This window comes from Harpegnathos saltator, unplaced genomic scaffold (genome assembly GCF_003227715.2).
Source record: "Harpegnathos saltator strain DR-91 unplaced genomic scaffold, Hsal_v8.6 scaffold383, whole genome shotgun sequence".
In the NCBI taxonomy this organism is placed as follows: Eukaryota; Metazoa; Arthropoda; class Insecta; order Hymenoptera; family Formicidae; genus Harpegnathos; species Harpegnathos saltator.
In genome coordinates, this window is record NW_020230187.1 from 75,381 (window position 1) to 102,771 (window position 27,391).

At 40.9% G+C, this 27,391-nt stretch overlaps 2 protein-coding genes across 5 annotated transcripts in view; one reads left to right on the forward strand and one right to left on the reverse strand.

Annotated features, from left to right (window-relative positions):
* Window positions 1-26,657, reverse strand: LOC105186418 (uncharacterized). 3 transcript variants are annotated; one of them, XM_025300769.1, is made up of 7 exons: window positions 14,197-14,405; window positions 11,121-11,611; window positions 9,838-10,218; window positions 8,937-9,238; window positions 8,260-8,728; window positions 6,253-6,368; window positions 1-5,814 (listed from the first exon to the last, which is right to left on the reverse strand). In XM_025300769.1, the coding sequence occupies exons 2-7, from the start codon at window positions 11,203-11,205 to the stop codon at window positions 2,938-2,940; spliced, it is 4,230 nt and encodes a 1,409-aa protein (XP_025156554.1). In that variant the 5' UTR covers window positions 11,206-11,611; window positions 14,197-14,405; the 3' UTR covers window positions 1-2,937. The 3 variants fall into 3 exon arrangements, with proteins under 3 accessions (XP_025156554.1, XP_011144900.2, XP_011144899.2); XM_011146598.2 differs by lacking the exons at window positions 11,121-11,611; window positions 14,197-14,405 and adding an exon at window positions 26,479-26,657; XM_011146597.3 differs by lacking the exon at window positions 14,197-14,405 and having other exon boundaries at window positions 11,121-11,863.
* Window positions 24,217-27,391, forward strand: part of LOC105186420 (aladin) — a 9,106-nt gene continuing 5,931 nt past the window's right edge. Inside the window, exon 1 of one of the 2 annotated variants that reach the window (XM_011146600.3) lies at window positions 24,217-24,482. The gene's annotated coding sequence lies outside the window, so the exon portion shown is untranslated. Of the gene's footprint in view, window positions 24,483-26,734; window positions 26,840-27,391 lie in introns of those variants that run through there. The other variant, XM_025300775.1, reaches the window with a different exon arrangement.

Here is a 27,391-nt window from a genome sequence, read left to right on the forward strand (position 1 = left end):
TTAAATGAGTAGTCCGTTTTATTTTTTGGGTGTGCATGCCCCGATAAGAGGATCATTATTGCGGCGCACGGGCGAATCTCCCGCAAAATTTCTTTTTCTTCTCACTCTTTCCTTTTCGCTCTTCATCAATTTTAACAAGGCTTAATCATACCTCGATCTCACTACTGACTATTATGAAGAAGAGTGATCTGAAATAGTTACAAAAACGGCCGCCACAGAATAAGGCACACAATTGATGCAACGCGCATTTTTATTAACATAACGATATATATTCGTACTTATCTTTAAATGTATTTTTTATTTGTGTGAACAAACGTCTTTCTATCCGAGCTACGGATTATCTTGGAAATGATTTATGACGCGCGCGCACACACGCACGCACGCACGCACGCACGCGCGCGCGCGCACACACACACACACACACACACACACACACACACACACACACACATACACACACATATACATTTAGATCATGCTTAACGAAACTAGAGCTTTGCAGGAACAATGGTATTTATATATTGCTGTTACGTTAGAATAGTTTCTTCATCAATCGTTCTTTTCTCATTATCCATAATTTGCCAGCGCTTTATTATCATATCATTAATGTGTAATAATTTTATTAATATTTATTATCATTCATTATATGCGTCTTGTGCTAACGTCTGGATGATCGTTACTTTATTTACACATTTTTCTGAGGTATGTTAACGTGTTATGATATATCATGTATACGGTATGTAGAATTATGATTTTTTACAAACGAATATGTCAATCGTCTATGTTAATAGACTCACGTCGACACGCAGCTTAAGATACGATACTTCTCGATCTTTCTGTCTCTGACACAAATCAACTGAAGCGTGGATCATGTCTTTAACAAGTGCAGCTTTTATGTATGTGTAAATACATATAATACGTCCTTGCGGTGCATTCATCCGATTCTGGAGTCCATCGAAATCGATGTCTATCAAAGAAAAGAAACGAAAACAAAAGGACAAAAAATAGAAATAGACCTAGTCTCCCGTGATCTCTGACTGAATGTAGATTTACTCCTTAACTGTCTTATAAGCTTTCTTTTTATATACATCTTATTCTCTCGTATCTCCTAGTAACAGCTAAGGCAAGGTCTAATGTAGCTCATTGTTTTTACTGCCGCCCATTTTCAACTAGTACTTCTACAAAAACGTCATATTATTTTCTGCATGATTAATATGTACGCTACTTAAAAGCATATGTTATTTCTCTAGAACTTCTCAACTCTTTATCGATCTTTCTCGGTTATAATATGTATATAATACATCCATTTTCGACGAAAGGAAAGAAAAACAAATTGAAAGGGAAAATAAAAAAATAATAAAACAGAAAAAAATAAGACCGAAGAAAAATCAAAATCTTACGAATGAATGCGGTTTATTCTGATGACGTTGAGTCGAATAATTGTGAGCGATTAAAACTTCCCTAAGCGAAGGCCATCCAACATGATATAATAACTCTTAGTCTTTTTTAATATTCGTGTCTTTTATATAGATTGTAAAAATAATGCTTTTATCATTTTGGCAAAGTGCGTTATGAGATATTGTAGCGAGAATGTTAAAAATAACAGTCTGGCACATATTTTATATATGCCTCTTCACGCGCGCGCGCGCGCGCGTGTGTGTTCTGTGTGTGTGTGTGTGTGTGTGTGTGTATGTGTGCACGTGCGCGCATTTCCTCGTGCATTGAAGTTTCATTTCATTTAAAATAAAATCCACGTTCTCTTATATATTCATAAAAAAACAATATATTTTCTTTTGATAAGCTCGATCCTGATAAAAGCTGACATCGAACGTTACAAATCTCTCCAATTTATGATTACAATGAACAATGACACATGGCAATATACCTAACATTTTGACTATCATGCTGGATTTAAGATGTGAACCTTATCAACTAGGCCCAAATTCTCTGTCGATGTGTGATTATGTATAAAATATACCGTCTGATAACTTGAAACCAACTATATCAATGAAGAGATAATTATATCTATTTTCGCAATCCATACACATACATACACGCGCGCGCACACATTTAACGTTTAACTTGTTACTTAATCGTAATGCAAGCCGTCTCTTTTTCATGTGAGCTATGAAATTGACATTTTTTCATATGCGGAAGCATCAACCGCAAAGACATTCGCAAATAAGTGATAAGAGAAAGAGAGAAAGAAAGGGATAGAGAGATATATATATATATATAGAGAGAGAGAGAGAGACCTTCGGAACCTCACACATCATCCAACATGATAACATGGTAGTCAAAGTGTATAATGACAGGTAAAATGCTATCGTAGAGTGACTACAATGTATGCCTCTCATACATAAAATCTTGAAAATTCTTTAAATGATGAAATATGATCATAAACAAAACCTTAAAACTATTTACAAAAATGGAAACGCGATTCACGCGTTTTCAAGATAACATCGTTCAGTTCGCTTGAGCGCGTCTCGTTGGGCTTTCGAAAAAGAGAACAATTTGCCCAACGAGGTAATTTTTTTTTCTAATTATTTTTCCGAACAACATGAGATGCATACGCGCGTATTATGTGTGCACGCGTGCACACATGGCGCGATATACCCGGAGAAGTGTAACGTCAACGGCTTATTTTGGAAAAAACTGAATCACCTTGTTGCGAGACCATGGTAACATATTATTACAATACATTCTAAGTATATCTTGTAATACTCTATCTATATTGTAACGATATATTCCGCGCTTTCTTCATTGCGTGGAATAGTTCGCGCACGCGCGTATGCGTGCGTGTATATGTATGTATGTATGTATGTATGTATGTAGGTGTGTGTGTGTGTGTGTGTGTGTGTGTGTGTGTGTGTGTGTGTGTGTGTGCGCGCACGTGTACGATGGGGGATGTGTATGAGAGAGATTTTGCTTCTGTCATTATTGTATGTTACAGCACACCGCTCTGCACGGTATCGGGCCGTCGCCGTTCTGGAGTAATGGCCGCTGTTGTTTGAACATGCTCGAGTCGAACGGCGCTGGGAATGGTGATTTCCCAGCGGTATAACAGCTCTCGTACACCTCGAACGCCTCGTCGACCGGTATCTTCTCGTCTCCCAAAATAATGTCCCGACTTTTGTCCGGCATGACGATCGGGATCTCCTCGACGCCGCGGAGATGCTCGATCATCTTCCCTGGATTATTTGGCACTATTCTCGACTTCGGAACCGATACTACCGAGCGAACGCTCAATTCGCTCGACTCCCCATCAATGCTGATAGCGCTGCTGTCCAGTCTGTAGTATTTGCGCACATGTTCCACGGTGGCCTTCTCGACTTCCAAACTGTCGTCCTCCACGGCTTCACCCTCGCACAGGACACCAGGGCTCTGTAACATTCGCTTCGGTGTGATCACGGGCTCGATGGTCTCCGCCTCCCAGCACTCCAACACGTCGGGTTCCTCTATGCTAACCGAGGACATCATCATGTTTTCGTCATTCTCGCTACTGTTCCTCGCCTCCTCCTCCCGCACGTTTTCGTTGATCATGTCGACGGCGATCGTTTTCGTCGTTAACTCCGAGGTATCTCGATCGTCGGATGGTACTTGCTCGTACGAGGAAGTCGGCAATAATCTGCCATCTTTCGAGACGATAATCTCCCCCTTCTCAAACGTTCGCACGCTTACGCTGTTGTCGGCAGTTTCGCCGCCGCCGTCGTTCTTCACGTTCTTCGTGTCGTCTATACGTCGCATCCTGATATCAATATTCTCCACGGGATCTCTCTTGATCCTACGCAATGTCTTGGCTCGTCTTGCGTTGACTCTCTTCGAATTTATCCGAGAACTTAAAGCAACCCTCATACCCGCAACGCTATCCTTCTGAGTAAATTCGCAAATGTCACCAACACTGCTCTCCGACGGATTCTTCAGCTTCGCGGCGCCGACGATGTTCTCTAATCGGTGGCAAGGGACCAACGAGGAAACCAAGTGCTTCTGCGTCTTCTCATCAACGTTTCTGCCGTTGCGCTTGTCGGTCTTCTTTGTCGTTGCTGTTTTTCTCCTCGTTGCACCTGCCGTGTCCTTCTTGCGCCTGCCGATCAGCGACGTGCCGTTCGTCTCCACTCGATCGATCATCCTGATGTTGTTGCTGCTATTGTTGTTGTTGTTGTTATTGTTGTTGTTATGGTTGTTGTTGGACTTTGCGAATTCGCCGCAGCTAGCCGTACGCGACAACGTCGTAGTGACACTGTTGTCGACGCCGCTATTAACAGATAGTGCAGGCATGGGGTTGCCTTGCAAGTTTTTTGGCGGCTTTGTATTTATTTCTTCATCATCATCCTCGTCGCCGTCTGTCTCGCTGTCCGACGTCGACACCGGTGTGAGGAACATGTCCGGCGAATTGGTACGACGCAGCCACTCTGTCACCGCGGCTGTAATCGGATACTTCGACAATCGAGTCTGACTCTCGAAACCGGAATCCTCATTGGAACCCTCAACCGTCTCCTGACTTATGGTCGTCTTAGTCTTGCTGTCGTCATTGCCGAGTAGTACATTCGTATCAGCAGCGTCGTCGCGACCTGCGTATGCTACGCGCGTGTCATCCGGCAGCTCGACAGATTCGAGCCGACGCACGACCATTTTGCCGTTCTCCATGTCCGAGCGCGTCGCCTGGTCACCCAGATCCGGCCCAGGTGTAGGCTCCCTCACGAATTTCGGACTTTTCTTGCTGTACTTTTTCGGCTGCGTCAACGATGACGCAGTCATTGTTTGCACGACGGACGAATTATTGCAATGCCATGAAGCTCGATGAGTCTTCTGCCGTTCCTCCCCCTCCTGTTCCTCCTCCTCTTCTTCCTCGTCCTCCTCCTCCTCCTCTTCATCTTTCACCAGTACATTGACGTTCGTTACTGTTGCGTTCGCTTTGGACATGACTAGACTTGGACGTGATTCATCGGTGAACGTATCGTCAACCTGAGGACTCTGCGATCTCGACTTGTCGGGAGCGTTTATCTGCTCCGTTAGCTTGCCGTGGCGTTTGAAGCCCGCCTTACCGTTGGTTAAAACTGCCTTGCTGTTCTTGCGCTTGATATGATTATTCAGCAGTTCCGTGGTGACGCTATTATCATCGCTCTTGAGCAAATCGCGTTTTATCACATCGGCCATGGCCGCCGAGTCGTTATCGTTCTCGACGGTGTCGTTTTTGCCGAAGAGCGTCGTATTGTCGATCGACACGCTGTCGTTCTTCGCTCCCGTGAAGGCGATCTCGCTCGTTGCTACCGTCTCCAAATCCTCGATCAAATCCACGCGACCGTTAACCTTAATGTTCTTGTCTTTTGGCTTGGGTCCAATCGAAATCGCCAACTGCGGAACGTTTCCCGATGGCATCTGCTGCGCGACGAGCTGCTCCGAGTTTTCGCGGATCGTCGACGCAGACGCGTCTTCAAAGTTCGTTGAACATTGCGCCGTCGAGACGTCGCGTATCTCGTCAAACTCGCGACTGAGACCCGCGGGTTCCGTCTCGGCGATGATGATCGACGATGATGCATCCGGTGCGTCGTTGGCATACGTTGTAGCATTTTCGGCCACGGCGGACGTCTCCACAAGACTAGAGAAGATTTGGAATTGCAGCGCCGGCCGTAACTGAAATTCCTGACACTCCGGATTGAGTGGCCGAGGTTTCGCCACCGCCGCCGTCGTCGTCATCGTCGTCGTTGTTGTAATTGTGGTGACCGGACAATCCGACCAAGGCAGTCGGGAAGACGATAAATCGTTATCACATTCGGAACTGTATTCTCCTTCCTCCTCATCTTCGGTGTTACCCTGAATGTAACAATGAAAAAACGGATTAAGCAGTGAACATTTTCGATCGTGTACGCTGCATCGTGAGTGATCTTTCGCGATCTGCACACGTCTGTCTTTGTGGGTACTGGTGACAGTGGGTACATTGATGTAATTTCGTTATAATATGCGTCAGATGTATTTTCTCTTTTCTACAATTAGAAGAATATTTACTACTACAATTAGAAGAATATTTATTCATTTTGCAGAGGAAACCGGGGGGGGGGAGAGAGGAGAGAGAGGAGAGAGAGAGAGAGAGAGAGAGAGCTCTTTCTTGTGATTATTATCTCGTTAACGAACCAATGCTGACACGATCGTTTAAGCTATACTATTAACCAAGAATATATCAAATGCAAAAGGAATGTAAAAAAGAAGAAAAAAAAACTTTTACTTTGTCCAAGCTCACTCCCGTCTACTTACCAAAATAGGTCTTTTCTGCTTTCGTTTCTTTCTTTTCTTTCTTCGTTTGCCGCAAGCCATTGTCACAGCCGCTATGTCCATAGTTCTCACCAATGGTCCGCCCTGGATGGTGACACCTTGGACAAGCGAAATTGTCGCGCGTTATCGTTTTGCGCACGAACGAACGAGTATCAGTCGGTGATAAAGTAAAATTTCAGTGCAAAATTTGTTCTCCGCCGGATGAACCGTTTTCGATCCAATCCACGATCACAATATGATAAATGAGAGAGCGCTGGAACGGCGTTGCCGAAGATCATAAGAAAGTGAACTTGGCTTTTCGCTGCTGCTGTACCTTCTGTGTCTTCTTGTCATCGAAGCGAACAAAACAGCGTAAGTGTTATTTTTAATCGAGCGCTATTTGAGAGATGTAGCAACGTCCCGCTGCCGTTGCCAAAGTCTCGCCTTTCGCTCGTCGCCAAGACATAGTTTTGATGTTATAAATTGATGTGTAAATAGATGTGGCCACACACGAGGGGCAGGGGGGGGAGGGGGCGCGTCCTTCCCCCGAAGTCAATGGACTCGCGGATGAGAGGCACACTTCTCGTTACTGCTGATGGTGCGAGGTAGGAATAATGATGCGGAACGTGCGATTGAAAGAGAGCGGTGAAAAGTACACCAAATGACAGTGATGCTTGTGACACAACACACACTATCGTCGTAACATCGGAACAGACATCATGAGAGCGTGTAAAGAGTCGAAGCTTTAGGAACGATCGTGAAGAATGAACTATATGTACAGGACTAATGTCATCGTCGGTTCTTCTCGATAAATTTTCCAAAAGCGTTAAACAATCTTACAGATGATAATACTACCATCTCACGTAACTGCATAGAGACTCGGAATACCTCCATGTTTTTGCACGATCGTGTCTAAAGCGTGGTATCTCTATTTTGCGAATTATTACCTTTTACCTTGAATGTGGTAGAGGCAGAGCGGTAATAAAACAGCAATGATGCCGATGGACGGGACAGAAGTCACGAATCGGAGCATATCCCTTTTCCTTGGCCGTGCATCCGATCGACACTGTTCTCGTTTAACATTAGAAATAGGTACAATCAAGCGAACTACGACGCAGTGTACGCGGTAGAAGGAAGGAGCGTCAATTAGACTGACCAGCACACCCCACACATACACACACACACACACACACACACAACAATGTTGGAATCATTTACCATCATTTCTTTTCCTTCTCATTTTATGTGCCAATTCATTAATTATATTGTAATTGATTGCATATACCCGTATGACGTTAGGTGCAAACAGTTTTTTTACTTTATACTTTAGGGTATTAATCTCTCTCATACACGGCAATTTTTGCACTGATAGGAATTGAAAGTATGCTTATTTGCTGATACGAATATTATGATAATTTTTACTATTTGCGATATCATGAGAAGACTCAAATAGATGGAGCTCAGACTAAAGAATATGCGGGATACATGTTAAATATATAAAATAAAGTAATAATTTGTAAATCAAATTTTCTATAAAATTTCTAATTATAGATCGACTCGTTCGGTAATTTCACTTTCGTTGTTTGCTGCGTTAGATATGATTTGAATTGAGTTGCAATGATTATGAAGCGTACCGTGTAAGTTATGACTTGCGAGATCGTTCCTTCACACAGAGATTTTTATCGCGGTGTAAAAACGAGACTGTAACTGCGACTCGCGCCCTTTCCTAAAATGCGTCTCTTTTTGTTAAATACAAACACAACATCTCATTTCGTACTTGTTCCATTATTGCGACCATTCGACTGTGAACATTCGACGAAGGCTATGAGAGGGGAGAGGGGGCTACGTATGTAGCTAGATAGCTAGATCTGCTCATGCAAGCAGCAGAGAGAGAACAAGAATCATACTTTGCCAATCTATTAGCACGCGTACGCACATTAACGGTGGAACGGAGGGAGCAAACCCGCTGATCGTATGCTACCTGACTATGCTAGTCTGACTATAACTAACCATTAACGTTGACCAAGGGCGGACCGAACATGTAGTGGCCGGGATATATGTACGGTTGCGGCACGGCTGGCACTACGTGCGACATGTGCATCGAAGGTGGTTCCTGCAGCATCAGCGGCTCCAAGTACGGATCCACCTCCGTCGTCACGCCGCCATTCTCCAAGTGCTGCTGGTGCTGCTGTTGCTCCTGCTGCTGTGGCTGACCCTCAAGATGTTCATGATGTTGCTCCGGATATTGTTGTTCCTCAACGAACTGCTCCTTTGGCTGTTCTATCGTTGTCGTCGTCGTCGTCGTTATCGTCGTTTTCGTCGAGCTGTTCATCTCTTCGGTATCGACTTCCTCGACCACGCTGCCGCTACAACTGGCACTACCGGTGCCGCTCTCGTTCCACGTACCGTTGGGGGCTTCCGTCACCATCGTGTCGCTATGCTCCTCCATTATCGTAGCCGTTTCTGTGCTTTGACTAGTCTACAAATAAATATACGCAGCGTTTGAAAGATTGCGTATCATCGTAATGTATGTAAGCATTTGCAACCTTTGACAATAATAATGTAATAAACTTCGGACGTATATAACTTGCATTTCAGAATCTTGATTTATCGGGTGTTTTTGAACATATTTATATTTAGTTAAACTATACAATCGTGATGTATATTCTAAGAAACGAAAACTTTACCTGATAATCCATTAAGCAGTACGGTTGATTGGCAAGTTTAGGCACGAAGGCAGGGTTGATCCACTCGATCGGCCTTAGAGGCACTGGGCCGCAGGGTACAGCAGCTAAAACACTTGGTCCGACTTGAGCAGGTACTGGCGCAGGTCCGACCAACATCACAGGGTATTCGTAGTAGTAGCCGCTCGAGTGATCATAAAACGTTCCGTATCCTAGTTGCGCTCCCGACTCTACCATGGGCGGATATTCTCCCGTTCCACTGTCCCTATCCAATAACTGCTGATCCTCTGTAGTTTCACTGCCGTCTGAAGAAGGACATCGCAGTTCAAGCGTCTATTTATTTTATGCAACATCGTAACGTACAGATATACATCTTAGCGGCGAGACAGTAAAAACTAACGTAACGGCTTTCCCTAAATTTACATTAGTGTTTAAGAGAGACACAATATTTTTGCTTAAGATATATCGTTTGTCAAAAAGAAATATGCAAGATGACAAATGAGCAGCGGCGGCGCCAAGGGTGGACCCTGACTCACCCTTTGGTCCATCCTAAAATTTTAGCACAATTATGCTGTCTTGTTATAAATACATATAGCCTACCCGCATGAATAGTTCTGGCGCCGCCTGCAATGCAAATGAGGATGGTGATCTGCTAGTAGCTATTCTAATTTAACCAATTGTAAAAGTTTGCGTTCTTCTGAAAAGACAAACGTTTTCCCTCTATGGAGAGGCGCAAGTTTCGAATTTGTCTCGGAGTTTTTGTTGAATTCTTCACAACCTGTTTTTTCAACCTTAGAGAGAGAGAGAGAGAGAGAGAGAGAGAGAGAGGGGGGGGGGAGAGGGGGGAGAGAGGAAAGAAATGAAGACAGAAAAAAACTCGAAATCTATTAAATCCTTCACTTACCTGCGGTGGAATGTGACGCCGATTGACTCTCCGTGGTCGACGGTGTGGCGCTGGTGCTCGCGTTACCGGTCCAAGGCTTCTTGCGCGACAAGTAACCCTTCTTAAAGAGGACGTCTTGCCGTGGTGTCGTAATCCTCGTGTATTCGTCCTCGTTGAAAATGATCTTAGGTTGCGACGGCGAGCCCGAGCTCTCATCCCGATGCGATCGTGAGCTACTACTAGCATAGCCACTCGTACTACCGCTGGTACCGGTGCCGCATCGCCGTGGTTTGTAACCGCTCTGCCCGTTGCGATCGATGGTATGTGCGTTCGCCTCCTTATCCTGGCTCTTCACGTATTCCTTCCGCAAACCCTCTTCCTCGTCCTCTTCACCAGGCGGAGCTGTCGCAGCAAAATGATTCGTGATAAGAAACGACCTGATGAATCGTGTATGCTCAATTGATTGAAATTCAATGAAACAGAAATATCTTTATGTATAGTATACGATACATTGCTAAAAAAGAAAAAAAGAAAGAAAAGAAAGGAAAAAGAAGAACAATCTATAATAGATCTCGCTGCGATTCGAATGTAAATTTCGATGTAAATAATTGTACTAACAACGCGAAAGTTTCCAAAATGACATAGCAAGACTCGGGACATTTCTTAGACATCTTGTGGATCTTTTCTCTTACAATGTTACCGTCATAAAACATCTATGATATACATATAATACTATACTGTGTGCATATATGTATGTACGTATTCCGAGAGAAAATTGCGACTATTTTGATGAGATTCTTTATCTTGGGATCGTATACCGTTATAGACGTCAAGTATGACTTTTAGAAAATTAATGATATTCTGTCAGCATGCGTGTCACACATGCATTGATCAAACAAATAAGAATAGGGGGCGCGTAATCACACAGATGCGTAAATCGCACCCAACATATAGGTGATAAGAATGAGGTGAAAATATTGAGTGTTTCAGCCAAGTTTTGTTCTCGAAACGATCTCGCACAATTTGCTTAGAGCACCGATATGTTGTCACGAAAAATATAATTGCGGAATTGATCGATGAACGACGACGTATGCGCTACTGCGAGTATTCAAACGTTATCAAATGCTAAAAAAATAACGATATACCAAGATTTCCAATACTACTCTCCAACCGTAAAATAAGTCTCTCTCTCTCTCTTCTTTTTTAGATAGCCGCATATTTTCTACATCGAGAGAAAAACAGATCGTTAAAAAATAAGGAACGACGCGTGATCCATGCACGCGACTCCTGGCTTTGTTCCGTACCGTCTTGGTACCTCGCTAAGAGCAGCACATGATTCGAGGAGCCGATCACATGGGTGATCCTCTTCTGCCGACGCCACTGCATCATGCACTTTTTCTTTAGTGAGCGTTATCCTGCTCGTTATTGCCTCGTTAGGCGATAATTCTGACGACTAGTTCAGGACCGCTCTCTCAGAGGAGCACTGCCCGTGCGGTTCAGATGGAATAATCCAGCTCGCCCGACGCGGACGGGGGGGAGGGGGGCGAATCGATTCAGGCACATAGGTGAGATCGGACGATGAGAGCCGATGGCGGGCTGATAAAGAACGACATCGACTAGGGCTGAGTACAAGCGACGGGATACGCAGGATTAATCTATCGCACGCGATGCCCCGAGAGCGACTGTCTTCGGCACGGGGAAGAAGGGGGTGTTACTGGTGGTGCACGTAGGCTGAAGATGCGAAGAACGAAGAGCAACGAGCGTAACGTAGCTGGGTGAACGCGTTGCCTATTGGCTGCCATCACCGATACCAGAATAGCATCAGAATTAGAATAGAAAACGGACGAGGAGACTATCTAATCGACGACTAGCAGCGGCACCGCTTTAGAGCTGAGGTAGCCAGTAAGGATTTGTCAGTGAGGATTCAATTTCTTCGATGCGTTCAATATCGCAAACGCATGCGGTTCTATGATCTGACTTTTATTTCATTCCGACACAAAATCGCGACGGAGCCTCCGCTTTAAAAATACGTAGCGAAAAATATTTCTATCACGAATAACAGCAGTCATTTTTTTAATCAATAATATTACAATACACCATCATTTTCTCATAATTTACGCACATATATGAGTACAACAACAACAACAACAATAATGATAATAATAACAACAACAACAACAACAACAACAACAATAATAATAATATAATTGAGGTACTTTTCTCTCTTTAATGCGATGAAGATCACGAGAATGATTTTTCTCTTCGTTTATGCAAAGAAATATTGTACTTGTGAAATTTTACGTGATGTTATGTGTCGATATATAAGGCGTTACATAAGCGGAGGTAAGAAAGACAAGCATAGCAACAGGATTAAATGATCTGAACAAAGTATACTTTATGGTATTGGTAAATATACTAATCGCATTTATTCGCTTTACGTGACATATTCCGTGCAAATTCCGTGAACCCCTTTATCGCCGGTTGTCAAAACGATAAATTTATCGCCATCTTGATTTAACATTTATTGCATTACCAAAGTCACAAAATAAGTACTGGCCGCTAAATGTAATTAATCTCGCCAGACAATCTTTTAGAGTGTATAATGACGAATTTTTCTTATGCGAGTAGAAAGTGCGCGAGAATACCTGCACAGAACACAATTATAGCATTGTTACTAAGTAACGCTAATTTTTGTAGGTCGGTGATACGCGATGGCGATTTTGAAAGAAAATTAGCGTTTCACATACAGGCACGCAAACCACGGAAAATATTTCGCGCGATATCCGTGTCATTTTATCTAAATAGTAGTTATTATTAACATATTTATTCCTGTAGTTTCTTATAATCTCTTACTTCTTTAATTTTCATATTCATGCAGCATTACATAATTCAATTACGTATGTTCTATATTCGAGAATTTTTATTTATTTAATAAATTATGAATTTGATAATTTTTCAGATAGGTAATTCAAACATTTTTTCAAACAGAACCGCGACAGTTCTAATGAATACATGTTCTATTTTCCTTTTATGTCCCTCGCACAGGGAATAACGGAATATTAATATTATTAATCAAAAAACGTAATGTGTTTTATGTTAATAAATTAATTGATATTAGTAGTAGTTAATAAATTATGTAATAAATTAGATAAGTATTGCAAATAACATTTATCAATCGTAGAAATAGAAACGAACAGATACGGATATAGTCACAGATAGATATATCGGTAAATTACAGATCAATAATGTACAGATAAATCTGTGTTTGCAACGTTTAAATATTTAATAAATACAAATTTTTCTGATATATTGCATACTTTATATAGATGAAGAAAATGTAATCTTCTGTATCATTTATGGTCATTCGCTACTTTTAATGTTAAAAAGAAAAATGGCTAGAAAATTGTCGTACGACATTTACGACGTGGTATTTGTTTCTACTAAAAAAGATAATTTTACGTATCTTTTCCTAGTACTTTTACAACAGATATATATCTCACTTAGTTAGGAACAAAAAATAAATATTTATATTATATTTCTGTTCTCATACTTATTCTCTCTTTCACACACATACATACACACGCGCGTGCACGTATTTAGCAATTATTAGGAAAGAAGAAGCTCATTCAGAGAAGAAAGAAAAACAAGATAAAGAGAACCTAGCAAAAGGAAAGAATGTACAGAAAAGAAGAGGGGACGGACGTACTGTTTGCACGTGATGGGAATCATTTTCAAAACGGAACATTGAATGTCGTCTTATTACGTCTTATATGTCGTATATTACGTATATATACGTAATACATATACATGTATATATGTATGTATATAACGTGACATCGTATCGTATTCTTCCATCCTGGTTTACGTTTCAAATGAACTGTGCATTAAAACGTCTAGATATCTCTGGCATATTAATATCTAGATCGTATATTCCATTAATCGCTCGCACAGCGCGCAAGTACCACCGAGGTATGTATCCCTCCTTTAATCGAACATTAACACCGTGAATTTCCGGAATTTAAAGTGTCATCCGAGATAATTCGACACGATACTAGGTATTCGTGGTGCTAAAACAGTGCTAATGCACCTGCATCTCTGTGCGTTTGTATCGGTGAATATTCATTCGACATTGTATCCCAATATTGTGCGATACTTGCGACATACGATTAAATCGTACGTTGCGGAAAGTCGTCTTTGGCGTGGAAAATAATTTTTTCCTTTAAATCTGTTTTATGCACTCTACGAACCACGTATATACATACCTACCTATGCCGTTAGCCGAACTTATAATGTTTAATTGCGGATATCACCAAAATGGCCCACTTTTAATGGATTATTTATCCACAGTGATGAATCGTCTCTAATAAAAGTGCAACATACCTCGTTCTTCCAAGCGTACACTTGGTGCTTCAATTTCTCAGGAAACCAAGGTCTCTTGGTTCTCAGCGCAATCGTCAAGATGTGTTTAATAATAAAAGATTTGTTTACTTTTCTCAGGGTCAAAATTGTTATAATAATGAAATATATGACAAACCTATGATTCACCTATAACGTAATGGTTACCGTTCAATAAACTGGATACTTTTCCTCACGTAACAAGCTAACACGCACAGAAATATAAAAATTAAAGATATTTTCGATAAATTGTTTTACCGTCGAACGATTTGAATTTCGGTCACAACGTTGTTATTGCATTTATGTATGTATATACATATACATATATAAATATATATATATATATATATTGTAACGATGTAATTTTGTGCAATCTTTAGATGCAATTTGTTGCACCACTGTGTACATCTGCTACTTACGATTGCAAGATATAACAACTGTACTCCTGCTGAGTATAGATTACACAACGAATCGTAAGCTGAGGTCGTGTATATTAGCTAACACTTTGTTCTCATTGCCGACTTGATATCCAGCAATCAATCGACAAATGTATTACACATTATTCACATATCGAAAATAAAAATGATAATTAGTTATTAGGCCTTTGGTGTGATTGACGAAATCACTGTAATCCTAGCTCTCAGAAACCATTGTCTAATTCTTAGAAGCTATTTGTTGGAACATCGTCTACATTTAAACAACGATTTTACTTAAATCATAGCCAAGTGCACACGAGAATCCTAAAACCATCGTTCTCGCCCTCATCCCCCTTTCCTCTCCTTTCGATCGACACTTTTATTTCATTCATCGCGTTCCACTCGTTCGATGTACTTATTTTCAGTCTATAATATTTAATTAGTTTTGCCAACTTCCTCATATATATGTATTTCAAGATTAAAAACAGGGAAAAAATATTGTGCAAAATGGCCGGTGGCAATTACGTAATCTCATTAATTATAAAAAAAGTCACATAGGCGTAATGAGAACACTAAGGTCGGGTTATTTTTTCTACAGTAATCTATCCGTCTACCGTCTCAGGATCGATATATAATCACAAGGTTGTCCCTGTCGAGCAAAATCCTTCGGCCCCGAAAACATCGAAATCTTTGATCCTTTTCTAAACCAAACCTCTGGTCTTGGAAGGAACTTTCATCTATCAGAGTCGAAAAATATGAGAAACAAGAATCGATCGCCACACCCGCGCTCTAGTCTTGACGCACGCGCGCGCACTTATGTGTGTATGTTCACTTATTTCCGATCTACCGAAAGGAAGACCCAACAAAAGCCTCGCTGATGAGAAGGAGTCCGGGAACGATGTTCTCGGCAGACTCATGAGCGCACAGAAGACATCGCTCACTGCCGGCTCTAAGAAAATTGGGTTCGCGATGTCGTTGCGGAGAAAGAGAATGGTGGAATTTAAGCTCCTTGCCGGTCACGGAGTCACACGATTAATGCATACTGATCGCGCACGATTTTCATCAGGACGAAAATCGTAGATTCTAAGGTCGTCTCGGCCGCACTGAATGCGCTTCGTCGGTGTGCAGCATGTCGTGTCGCGCTTCGATTTTCCGCGACCGTCTGCGACTGTGCAACGCGAACGATTTTGTGCCATATATATATACTTTCTGTCCAACGACATGCGCTCTCTCTCTCTCTCTCTTTCTCTCTCTTTCCCCCTCTCTAATATGAGGACCATCGCGGGAAAAGTTCTTCTTCCTCCTTCCTTTTCGTGTTTTACGCGTCTTCAGAGAGGTCTGACGATATGAAACTCGTCATTTCGCTTTCGATAAATTACTGTCGTTTCGATGGCGGCTACGAGACGTAAGCGCCGGTTGTAACTTGTGCTGTTTTATGACACTTCAAAATAGGAAGAAACCAAAGGTTTCGTGGGAGGAGGAAAATTCGGCACGGACGAGACGTGGTTCACGTCGCAAGAAAAGCGAACGAAGCGTTCGTCAGTTTGGGTCAAAAACAGAACGGCCGCGAAGCTTTCCGACGAAATGACGAAATGACGGGTGCACTTTGCTCGCTGTCCTCGTGGTTAGGCTGACGCCTAGAGAGACGATGCCTCGCGAATAGTTGAAGCATAATGATTTGGAACGCGTCAGACTGTTATAGAACAACCTAGGCACGTTGTCAAAAACATAAGGCCGAAGCGATGCTCTTCATATTTTGCTGAGGGTCTCATTTCCTACCGATTCCTGCTGATTATCTCCGAGTCTCCGCGCTGCGCGGATCCTACATTAAGAGAAAGAAGCTACACCAGCTTTTCTCTTAGAGTGTAGCCGCAAATTATGCGCGTCGGGGACTTAAATGGTTATCACATCTCGAGGCGATGAGAGACGCAACGAACAAAGTTCCTCAAACCGACATGTAACTTTACCTCGGACTTTGCAACTTACTATCTCGGTTTTTAGGCCCGTTGGAGAAGTCACGCGAGATTGAAAACATGTTACTACATTATGCGAGATTTATCGCAGAAATAACTTCTCGCATTGAAAAACGATATTTCATTAAGTTACTCTTCGACCGTACCGTACGCGGTGTACCGCAGATATAAGAAATACCTAGTATAAAAAATTACAACATATTTGGGATATAAATAACATGTGCAGTAATAATAAATATACTATGTTAATAATAATAAAGGAAATAAAAATTAAGATATTTATATATTTGTACATAAATATATTTCCAACATGCATGGGAGAATATTTGAAATGTATTCAATTGAAGTTATCGAGAATTGACGCGTCTTCGTTCATGCGTGCAAGAATACGAATCTAAGGATATTTTCTTTAGATTGAACTGTGTACATACTCTGATACGTACACATCATGTATCTTTGATAAGTAAATATCTTGATTAAGTGTCACGATCGTAAGTTGATGTAACATGGTGCGGTATCCGACGAATATCTCCTGTCCTCTACTACTCTTGATAATATATTCGTAGGTATCACATAAAAAAAGTCTCAAGGCGCAAAAGCATCTTATCAGAATTAATCCCATTCTACGCGCGCGCTCACGAAGTCAAGTCGTGTATTCGAAAATAGTTCAAGAACGATAACGAAACATGTGACTCGAGCAAACCGCGACTACAATAGAACATAACGTCGTAAGACAACGTGTCGAGCGTGCTCAATGAATCGCGAGCGAGGTAACTCCTTCTCTTCGGCGCCAAATGTATAAGCTGTACGTTGTTAATTAATCTCCCAGCGAGCTTTTCACAAGTTGCTCAACAATATCGATTCGATTCAAAACGTCGAATCTTCGTTGCACTTCCAAAAACACCCGGACGTGTCATGTCCATAGATTATGCGCGTGAAGCCGCTTCTCCGCTGAATCGATGCGAAAGTTCAGTTTCGCGAGGTAAATCAATCGTACGTGACTCATTAATTCGATCGATTCAATTTCGAATTACAGATTGTCACTGCGGAAAATCGCGAATCGAACATCCTTCCTCAAATATTCCCGATGTATGCCCACAAATATCCCTGAGGTCAATCAGTATGCAGATAATACGTCAGAAGATACAACCGGACACCGTTTCTTCAATGTGTGTGTGTGTGTGTGTGTGTAATGGGAAACTTCTCTCGATCGAGTTGTATAACGGAAAAATTGTCTCGGCATTACCGAAAACATCTCTGAATTCCTCCTCGGTGATTTTAGGAGCGTTATGCACACCATCGATATAGACGCTATATCAGCCGTACTAGAATTGGCAAATGGTCCAAAGAGTTCCTTAACCTTTCGAAGTAAGAGGCCGAAGAAACGCACACATGCAGGCGCGCGCGCATGTGTGCGTTTCGAACACCCATACATACGCACGCACAAAGTGCGGCAACGAAACTAGGTACGCACCCGCTTACGTCGCGAGAAAGCATAATGAGCGTATTAAATCATTAATATCGCAGCAAGTTTGACGCTTAAAGAACCGTAAAATAACAATCACAGAGTGAAACACGCGACGGTGTAACGAACCGTACCAGAGACCGTAAATACAACAGTGAACGGTATCGATAGGTAAAAATAGCGTATAAGGTCCGTGTGCGTTCTACGGAACACTGCTTGTAAATGAAACATATAGTCACTCAACTCCTTTATTGAAAATCTATTATTAAAATTTCTAGACACTTTTTTCAATATATTCTCCGCGATTCCATGAGTTTGGCGACGAAGAGTGTTGGTTGGAACAAAAATCAATTTTCAATCAATTTCACCTGAGGATTATTGGGGGATTATTAATATTTTTACCAGCATTATAAAATATGTATTTTTCACTGAGAAATATTTATCAAATTATCATCAAGGCTTAGATATTTATTAAATTATTATGATAGTTGAGACACTTTGTGTACATATCTCTGACTATGTTTCGCTATTATTTACGCGATCGTATTCCACGTCAAGTTAATTTTCTACTCGATCAATATGGCGCTTCAACTGTCAAGTCTAAAAATCACATCCATTCTCAGCGGAAGCGTAAAGTAAATACAGAGGATTAATTAATAAAACAAGGAGTATATATTATTTTTCAGTGCTGAATGGATAAATTGTGATAAAATATCGAAAGAGGGCAAGAAAGAGAGAGGAGGGGGAGAGAGAGAAAGAGATTCTTGATACAGACATTCTCAATTAATAATTCAATAGACTACATATGATATAAAAAACTGATATAAAAAACTAATTTAATAGACTATTAACCTAATAAACTTTTACAGTCGGATGTGTCCCTCTGAGAGATTCTTGGGATACAATAAATGCAGTTGAAATACTTTATAGTATGGATTTATATATTTTTCATATTTTTCTTTTGTTGAAAGATTCTGGTTTAGTCTACATCCTAAAAAAATCACCTCTGGCACTGCAGGCTCGACCGCGGTAGACTCGACGGAGTTGTGTAAGATCAATTCCAAAAATATTGCCGTCGACTCAAAATCATGCACGAGGCTGGTACTTGTGACGGATAGCCGAACGACAAAACTCGTGCCTCCGAGAGGAGCATGTGACAAGAACCTCGTGGTCACTCACGTGCTATTCATAACCTGAACTCGCGATTCTTCGTTCCACGCTCTTGAATTAGATTTTGCGTATATAAACGCACTTACACACATACACATACTACAAATGCTCGTGAATCTGTATCTACTCGCAGCTCGCGTCTCATATATGGATACACAAACTCCGCATGATGCACATGTAAAAATGCATTTTATTACCGAAGGCCGCAGGCGATTAGTCATTACGTAATTCGTACGAATGACAGGAAGGTCTACGATCCTTAGCACGTGCAACGCGTGCAAACTTTGTGACTTCGAGCCCGTTATGACACGCAAGGAGAGAGAAATAGAGATGTATACTATTTTTTCTTCTCTGTACTGACATTTGTTATTCCGTATCCCAATTATGAATCCACGAAATATTACACTAGCCTAAGCGAAAGGCAGAAGAAACCTTACGTAACAATGTGATTTGCGACATTATTACTTACAGAGAAAACACGGTCTTCTATTCAATATTTAATAAATTATAGCAACGTTTTCAAGTTTAATTTTAATTATGTTTGTGGTAAATTAATATTCATTTATTAGTTCACGTGAAAAAATATATAATAATTACTCATTTAAATTAAAACATTAAAGGGGAGAACCTAAAATATTAAGAGAAAAAGGTGTTTTTTAATTATTATTCTATCTGTATTAATGGCATAAATCAAATGTAAATGCAGTATGTTTTAAATGGACCAAAACGGACATGGACAGAGCGTGACAAGTATATAGGATAATAAATCGAATAAAATGTTATGAATAAATAACAAAAAACTGTGGAACTTTTAAAGACAAAAATTGTAAAGCTGTGTGAAACAAAAAGAAAAGTGTCGTAGTTTTATTTAACGTGCAACACGTTTTCATGGATTCAAGCATTTGTTTCAATTAATCCTACGCAATGTTATATACCTATTCATCTAATCATTGCAATTACTATGGGTCAATAGATTCTACGTAATTCCACTAATAAAAAGCGATTGTTTTTGACTTTTTTAAATTACTGTAAATATAGATTGTTATATATTCTGTACGTATACCTATATACTGCTTTGTTACTTTTTCCTAATTTCCATTAATATTTCTCATACGATATAAATTTAAATCATATAGTTAAAAAGACATCCGAAAAAATAAATTATTAATTAACTGTTGTAAAATATAAATTTGGACTTTCATATGAGTATATTCCAATTACGCGATACTATATGATACGTATTACATTATGAATTTAACAAAAATTTTTCCCATGAAATTGTGATAAATGTATTATTATTTTTCAGTATCATATTTATATCTATTATGTTTCGTAATTTGTCCTCCTACGTCACTGTTAAAATAGACTATTCATATTAGGTTCGACGTTCGGTAGAAAATGTGCTGTAAAGGCTTACGTAACCAACCGTAGCAGCTTCTGTCCACGAATATACACATGTGTGCGTACATGCATATTCTATTTCGTACTTTTTGTTTTGTCAACGTTATACTTAGCTTCTCACGGCGCTTCCATGGCTTGGACGAGGCATGCCGAAAGTTCACATCGTCAGATTACCGTGGAATCATTATCGATTTGGAAATAAAATCTCAATTCACATGTCGCCAATTTAATTATTCCATTGTAAAATTAAAATTAGTTGTAAAGATATTATACTCGTATAATTATAGAATATTGTAAATTACATATTATTGTAAATTACATATATACAAAAAACATATTGTTTGTAAAATACTTTACTCATATCAGAATTAATCTGAAACGTAGGAGACAAATCTGAAGGAAAATTATACATGTATAAACATACACGTTTTAAAAGTTTTTATCGAAAAGACTTATAATTATCTATCATATCGGCGAGTTATAAGGAAAAGGACGGAAGTAGTACGTAGATATATTTGTATCGCAAATATAAAACAAAATAACGTTATATTTTCCTAACTGCGATGAATGAAAGAGACACATGTGGAGAAATGCAGTGTACACACTTACAGTAGTAAGAGTCGATCACTTATGGTACTATAGTGACCTGCGTTGCCTCGACGTCGGTATATAAGAAATTTAAGATGAGCCGCGGTCGATTTTCCCGCAGAGAGAGAGAGAGAGAGAGAGAGAGAGAGAGAAAGAGAGAGAGAGAGAGAGAGAGAGAGAAAGGCTCTTGAGATTATGTTATACGCACACTTTTACTCGTGCGATATAAATATTGCATATGTAGTGCCAATACCTTTACAGAGGAAAATTTATATCTTTTATATCATCAAAAATTTAATATCTTCGATATTATCAAAACTATTATATTTAATTGCATTTATATATAAACACGATTAATTTTACTCGCAGTAAATTACCGATATTCGTATAAAAGAGATACTATTTTTACCTTTCAAGGAAATACTTATCTAAAATTTCTCTCTCTCCCTCTCTCTCTCTCTCTTTTTCATCGAAAGTGCAACTGATTTTATTAATAATCCGTGTTTGACTGGATTAAATCTGTAAAACTATAAATTACGGATTTTCCGATGGATAGATTGGTCAGTATGGGGTCGTGATTATTGGCCAAGACTTGTCTCGTGTTTCATCCACAGAGACCATCAGTGTGACTAGGCATTTTATTTCCTATTCGCGACACGACGGCGATCCAAAGAGACGTGACGCCTAACTATTGATTTACTCCGGTATCGAGTCGAACAGGAGTTTCCCTCTTTCGATTCTAGAACCTCGCGACACGACTCACTCTCTCTCTCTCTCTTTTTCTCTCGCGCACGCGAAAACCTTTATCTCACATCTTCATGATACGAGTCTTTCTATGAAGCGCAATTATCCTCAGTTATTGTCGCTTTTAACGACTAGTCGCATTACAAGACGAATTTAGACCTTGCTGGATATTATTAAAAGATGTATGAATTTTTCACGCGCGAGAAAACGCAATCAAATATAGAGTGACAGTTTTGTGTAGGAGGAAATAAATACTGAGATAGAGCTTTGTTGAAAATTATTGTTTCGCGATTAATCTGGTCAAAAGTCAGTGGTTCATTTAATCTTGATTCATTGTACTCTACTGTCTAAATCCTTCTCAGTTATGTCCTCAGTTATGATCGTTCTTTAATCTCTTTGTTTATAATAATTAATTTTTCGCGGAATTGCGGTCGCGCGATATAACTTTTTTCTTTTTGCGAACGCGTTGATGCAAATGTCAATACGGACTTTATATTTAATTTCTGTCACGGCAATAAAAAACTTTATAAAGAAGCAGCCGGCCGGGCGCTCACTTCTTGCACATCACTACTTTAAACTATTCACTATATTAATATATAACACGCACGCGCATTGCCTGTCCCTACTTCGATATTATGAAACTTCACGGCACTATTACATTTGGCAATTGCCCCTACGTCGAGATGTGTGGCTCATTACCGTTCTGACCTGGTATGCTCGAATGTGTTTGCATCTGTCAGTGTTGACCATGAATTTGATTTGAGAACTTTTTTTTCTTTTTTTATTTTTCTGATAGTTACGCACCTTGAATGGCTTTATAACGTCGAACGGTTCAAGGACAAATAAATATTCGAATCAAGTAATTTCCTTTATCATGCTCGTTTGGCTCTTTCTCCTCTCTCTCTCTCTCTCTCTCTCTCTCTCTCTCTCTCTCTCTCTCTCTCTCTCTCTCTCTCTCTCTCTCTCTCTCTCGTTCTCTGTGAGCGAATAAGAAACAATCTGGGATTATTTGAAAATTGAAAGTGCTGCAACACGAACTGTTGTGATTAATATGATATAGTACAAATATGAGGTAATAAAGGAACATTTGTAATATCATTGATAACGCCTATCGTCTCGAGTTAACAAACGATACAATAATAAATATAGTAACAGGAGGGACTGTCTCTCTGCAGAGTGCTGTTTGATTTATATCTATATAAAATATCCGTGCGCATGCATATTTTTGCAAATTCGCGTATGTTGCGTGCGAATTGTATATACTCTGCATTACTCGTGTATTATACGCACTCAACAATGTCCAATAATCGAAAATGTAGATCGGGTCATACACAGATCACTTTAACCTTTTCCGATACAAGCGCAGATTATCGCAACCCTTTCTAGTCGTATTTTTTTCAGAAATTTCATCGATCCTTTCCGACCCATTTCGACGGTACTTGCACAGGATATTCCCTCTTGCCGTCTTCCCTCAGCTCTATGGATCGCGCGTCTTACGTAAGCGAATTCGTGCAATCCCAAAAAATCTCTCAACGTTTCGTTGAATTTCCCGCTAATAGTCAACTTTTCTTGGACTGTAATTGCCAAGTCCTAGTTAATAGAAGATATAGGTACAAAATGTAAATTTCGTGCGACTCATATCGATGGTGTTTGTTCCAAATTCGCAAAGTAATCGCGTTTAATTTATACGATATAAATTTAAACAAATTTTTACGATTTTTTTTTTCTAAATATAAATTCACGGATGAGTGTAAATGTTGAAAATAAGCAGAGCGCACATGCATATATATTGCGCGTAGAACATTTTATCTACTCTTCACCGCGATATTGTGTCAACATTATATAATACGTTTCAGGAATAGGCAAGATTGATGTAGATGTGTATGTTTACGCCTGAGCGTAGCCACTAAATTCAAGACGGACAGATTTTATGAGTCTTTTCACGGACGGTGTTGACAATTTACAACGATTCCGGCACTTCTGCTTGCCTTTTTGCAAATATCGATACCGATATGTAGACTTATAGAAGATACGCTTTAGAATTTTCCGCGAGACGTTTGATAGGCTTAAATTAAGTGCATAAACGAAAAAGTTGATATCTTTTTATCTCAACTTTGCGCGACTTTCAGCACACGAAGCGAACCGAGAAATTTCTATTCAAAATGTAAAGATTTCAGATATTTCAGATCCTTCCCTCCTCCCCCCTACGCAAGTAAGAAGGATACTAAAGACGCTCCTTCTCGCTCGCTCTTTGTCCTCTTTCGTTGTCGCGTGCAAACTTCACAGCAGCTTTATGTTACTTTTACTCTTTTTTTCTCTTCAAAATCATTCCGTGAAACGTTAATAGGGTGGAAAATCGAAGCCTCACCATCGAGACGCGTTTCGACGAGGATAAGCCGCGAAGTAAACATTGCTAGCGGTCTCTAGTTCGTCTTGAAGAAAGAAACGAGGAAGAGAGCACGAGGAAAGGTCGGCGTGTAGAGCGTAGCGATCTTACGCGGTACGTCTAAGCGGGTAAGTAGGTGCTGCGATACGTTACAGAGCGAGGAGGAAAGTCAGATAGGGTGGCGCAGCGGCCGATCGATGCATCGTCGCGGGTCGGACTCGCGAAAGGTGTACGTACGCTTCCCGATGCAACATCGCGGCGAAGCGTACGAGAACCGAGTCGCGGGACAGCATGTTTATTCCGATTAATCTAGAATCTAGATTCACGAGAGAATCATCGGATAGACTACCATAGGATAGACTGTAATATAACTTTAGACTAGACATCGATGAAGCATCGACGATCGTGACAGAGTTTATCTCTGCGAAGATTCGAGTAGAATACTTCAAAAAGGAAATGTTAATGTAGAAATAGTTGAGCGAGAAAATAAAAAGGAAGAAATCGTGCTAGCAAGAATAATGTTTCGTACAAGAAAAAGAAGAAACGCAACGAGCCGCATGTATGCTCCCGACCCTTGAGGGTTATCGATAACGATAAACTACTTAAACGATGCTCCGAGAGAGGTTGAGTCGCCGACTTTCATGAGATTTAACAGAAATGTCTTGGATAGTCCTACAGATGAAAATACTCGACAATAAATAATAGTGTAAGAGATTTAACGAAATCTTACGTGTCGAATTATTCCTAAACAGTTTCGTTATTTCAATTAGAAATTGGTTTACATGCGCAAACAGTAACCTCCAATCACATTTTAATGCCGAATATTAGGTCTTCGATAACAACACATTGGCACACACAGCAATTTGATGGATAAACAATACGATCCTTGTGCAAAGTTGAGCGAAAAGTGAAATATCAACATGGCGCATTGAATATAATATTTCGAAAAGTCTTTTGATAAAACTGCTCTAAATATATATGTGTGTGTGTGTGTGTGTGTAGCATATTAAAGATATAGGAATAATGGTACGGGGGCTTCCTAACTACGATATACTAACTCGAACAACTACGATATAGATAATGATAGATTATTATCTATGAGATTTAGTAACATGCGTGGACAAATGGTGAGTTGAAAGTTCTCATTTTTTGATCTGCAAACGATAGTCAAGAGTTCGAATCCCTGGAAACGACAAACAGTTTAGCTGTCGGCGTAAAACTCTCGGAAAAAGATCGGAAGGCAGAAAGAAGACCTTTCTATTGTGGTCAGAAGCGTGCAAGAGAGATGCGTAATGCAAAGTCTTTTCGTCTTGTAAGAACAGCGCTCTTGCGTCCTGTTTGTTGTGTTAGAGCAGCGTCGTTCATTTTTTCTCATGACAGACAGTGGAAGACTGGTTGAGAGAGAAAGAGAAGTATGTGATGGTTTCGTACGCGTCTCATCGTGGCTCACGATCGCAGAGAAACGTCCAGTCTAAAAAAAATTTCTCGGACGTTCCGCGTAATCGGAGCACGTTGAAAGGATTCGACTTCAGGAAGGGACAAAGTGGTTCCTCTCTCTCTCGATCGCACGTTCTGCACTCACCACTACAATCGGTCGAAATTGAAGAAACAACACGTAGAGTCCGCTGTAGATTACGTATTACGTATTACGCGACACAGTTAATATGAGTTTTTCTTCTCTTTTGCAACATTACTCTCCCACTAATCTCTTTACTTCTCTCTTCGGAGAGACTCCAATGTGTATGAGCTATTTTTATGTTGTCGATGTAGAAGACATGCAAATATGCAGTTAGAAGACAACACCCCGACCTGAAGACACGATACGAGAATCGGCGAGGATGAAGAGGAGGATGGCATCTTGCGATAACGAGAGATACATCCTCTCTTCTCCTCTCCCTCTTCTCGCTCCATTTCTTTTTCTCGCGCGACATCTCCAGCGCGCGCGTTGATCGATGACCGGCAGCACAATTTCACATCTTCCGCGACGCGAAATCGCTCGATTGCGGAAACATGTTACGTCAGATCACGAGCAAGACAGGTTACAGCGGGGTTAACGTAAGAGGGAAAAAGAATAGATATATGATTAAACAGACAGGCAACAGAGACAAACGGGGAAGTACTCACCACCGATGCTCAGGGTTCTCCATCGGGTCTTTCGCTTGGAACCCTTTTTGCCCATCTCTCGCGATCGTCCACACCACTGTCACCACACCACCGCCGTCGCCGTCGCCGCCGCCGCCGCCGACGTCGCCGCCTCTCTCCTCCTCTTCCTCCTCCTCCTCCTCTTCTTCCTCTTCTTCTGCCACCACCTCCGCCGCAGTCGGCGCTATGCGCCTCGTCCTGCGCGACGATGATCTTTCTTTAGTTTAGGTTGGGATTCACGAGTTCTTTCCTTCGTTGTCGTCTCCCTTAGGACGGGAACGATTCTCGACAGGTTGGGATTGTCATCGCACGGTGGATGTCCTCTCTTGGATGCACTACCTAGGTAATAACATCGCGCCACGATGTTACGTCCACTGATTGGCTCTCTCGTTCGCACGTTTCCTATCGCGTTGTCACTCTCGGGGGGTAAGACAACCACTTATTCGCTTTACCACAAACGCGCGCGTAACTGATAATGGAACATCGTTCGCGAGAAAACCACGATTCGCAGATGCTATAACTCCACTACATTACTCACGCCGCTCCAACGGCAACTACACACTTCGGACCCCACCTCGCCCCTTCCGACGATATGTACCCCACCACCTTGCTCCACACACTACACACACAAATTCTCTCTCTCTCTCTCTCTCTCTCTTTCTCTCTCTCTCTTTCTCTCTCCCTCGATCCCCACCCGCAATTGTGTCGTCTAGCCTTCCCCTCACCTTGTCGCTATGTCGATAGTTCTGTGCTTTTAGCTACACTCTCTATACTCGTAATCTTTCGTCCTTCTTTCTTCGAATCGCGAGTATATACTTGTTTGAATAAGCGAACCAATATAGGCCTCTCTCATCTCGCCTTCACTTCTCGCATTCGGAGCGTGCGGAACAAGTAT

Coding starts and splice junctions, on each gene's coding strand:
- LOC105186418 (XM_025300769.1), bottom strand. CDS start 11,205: ATGATGCAGTGGCGTCGGCAGAAGAGGATCACCCATGTGATCGGCTCC. Junction 9,239..9,837: donor GGCGTCACATTCCACCGCAG/GTAAGTGAAGGA, acceptor GTCCTTCTTCAG/ACGGCAGTGAAACTACAGAG. Junction 8,729..8,936: donor ACTGCTTAATGGATTATCAG/GTAAAGTTTTCG, acceptor ATTTATTTGTAG/ACTAGTCAAAGCACAGAAAC.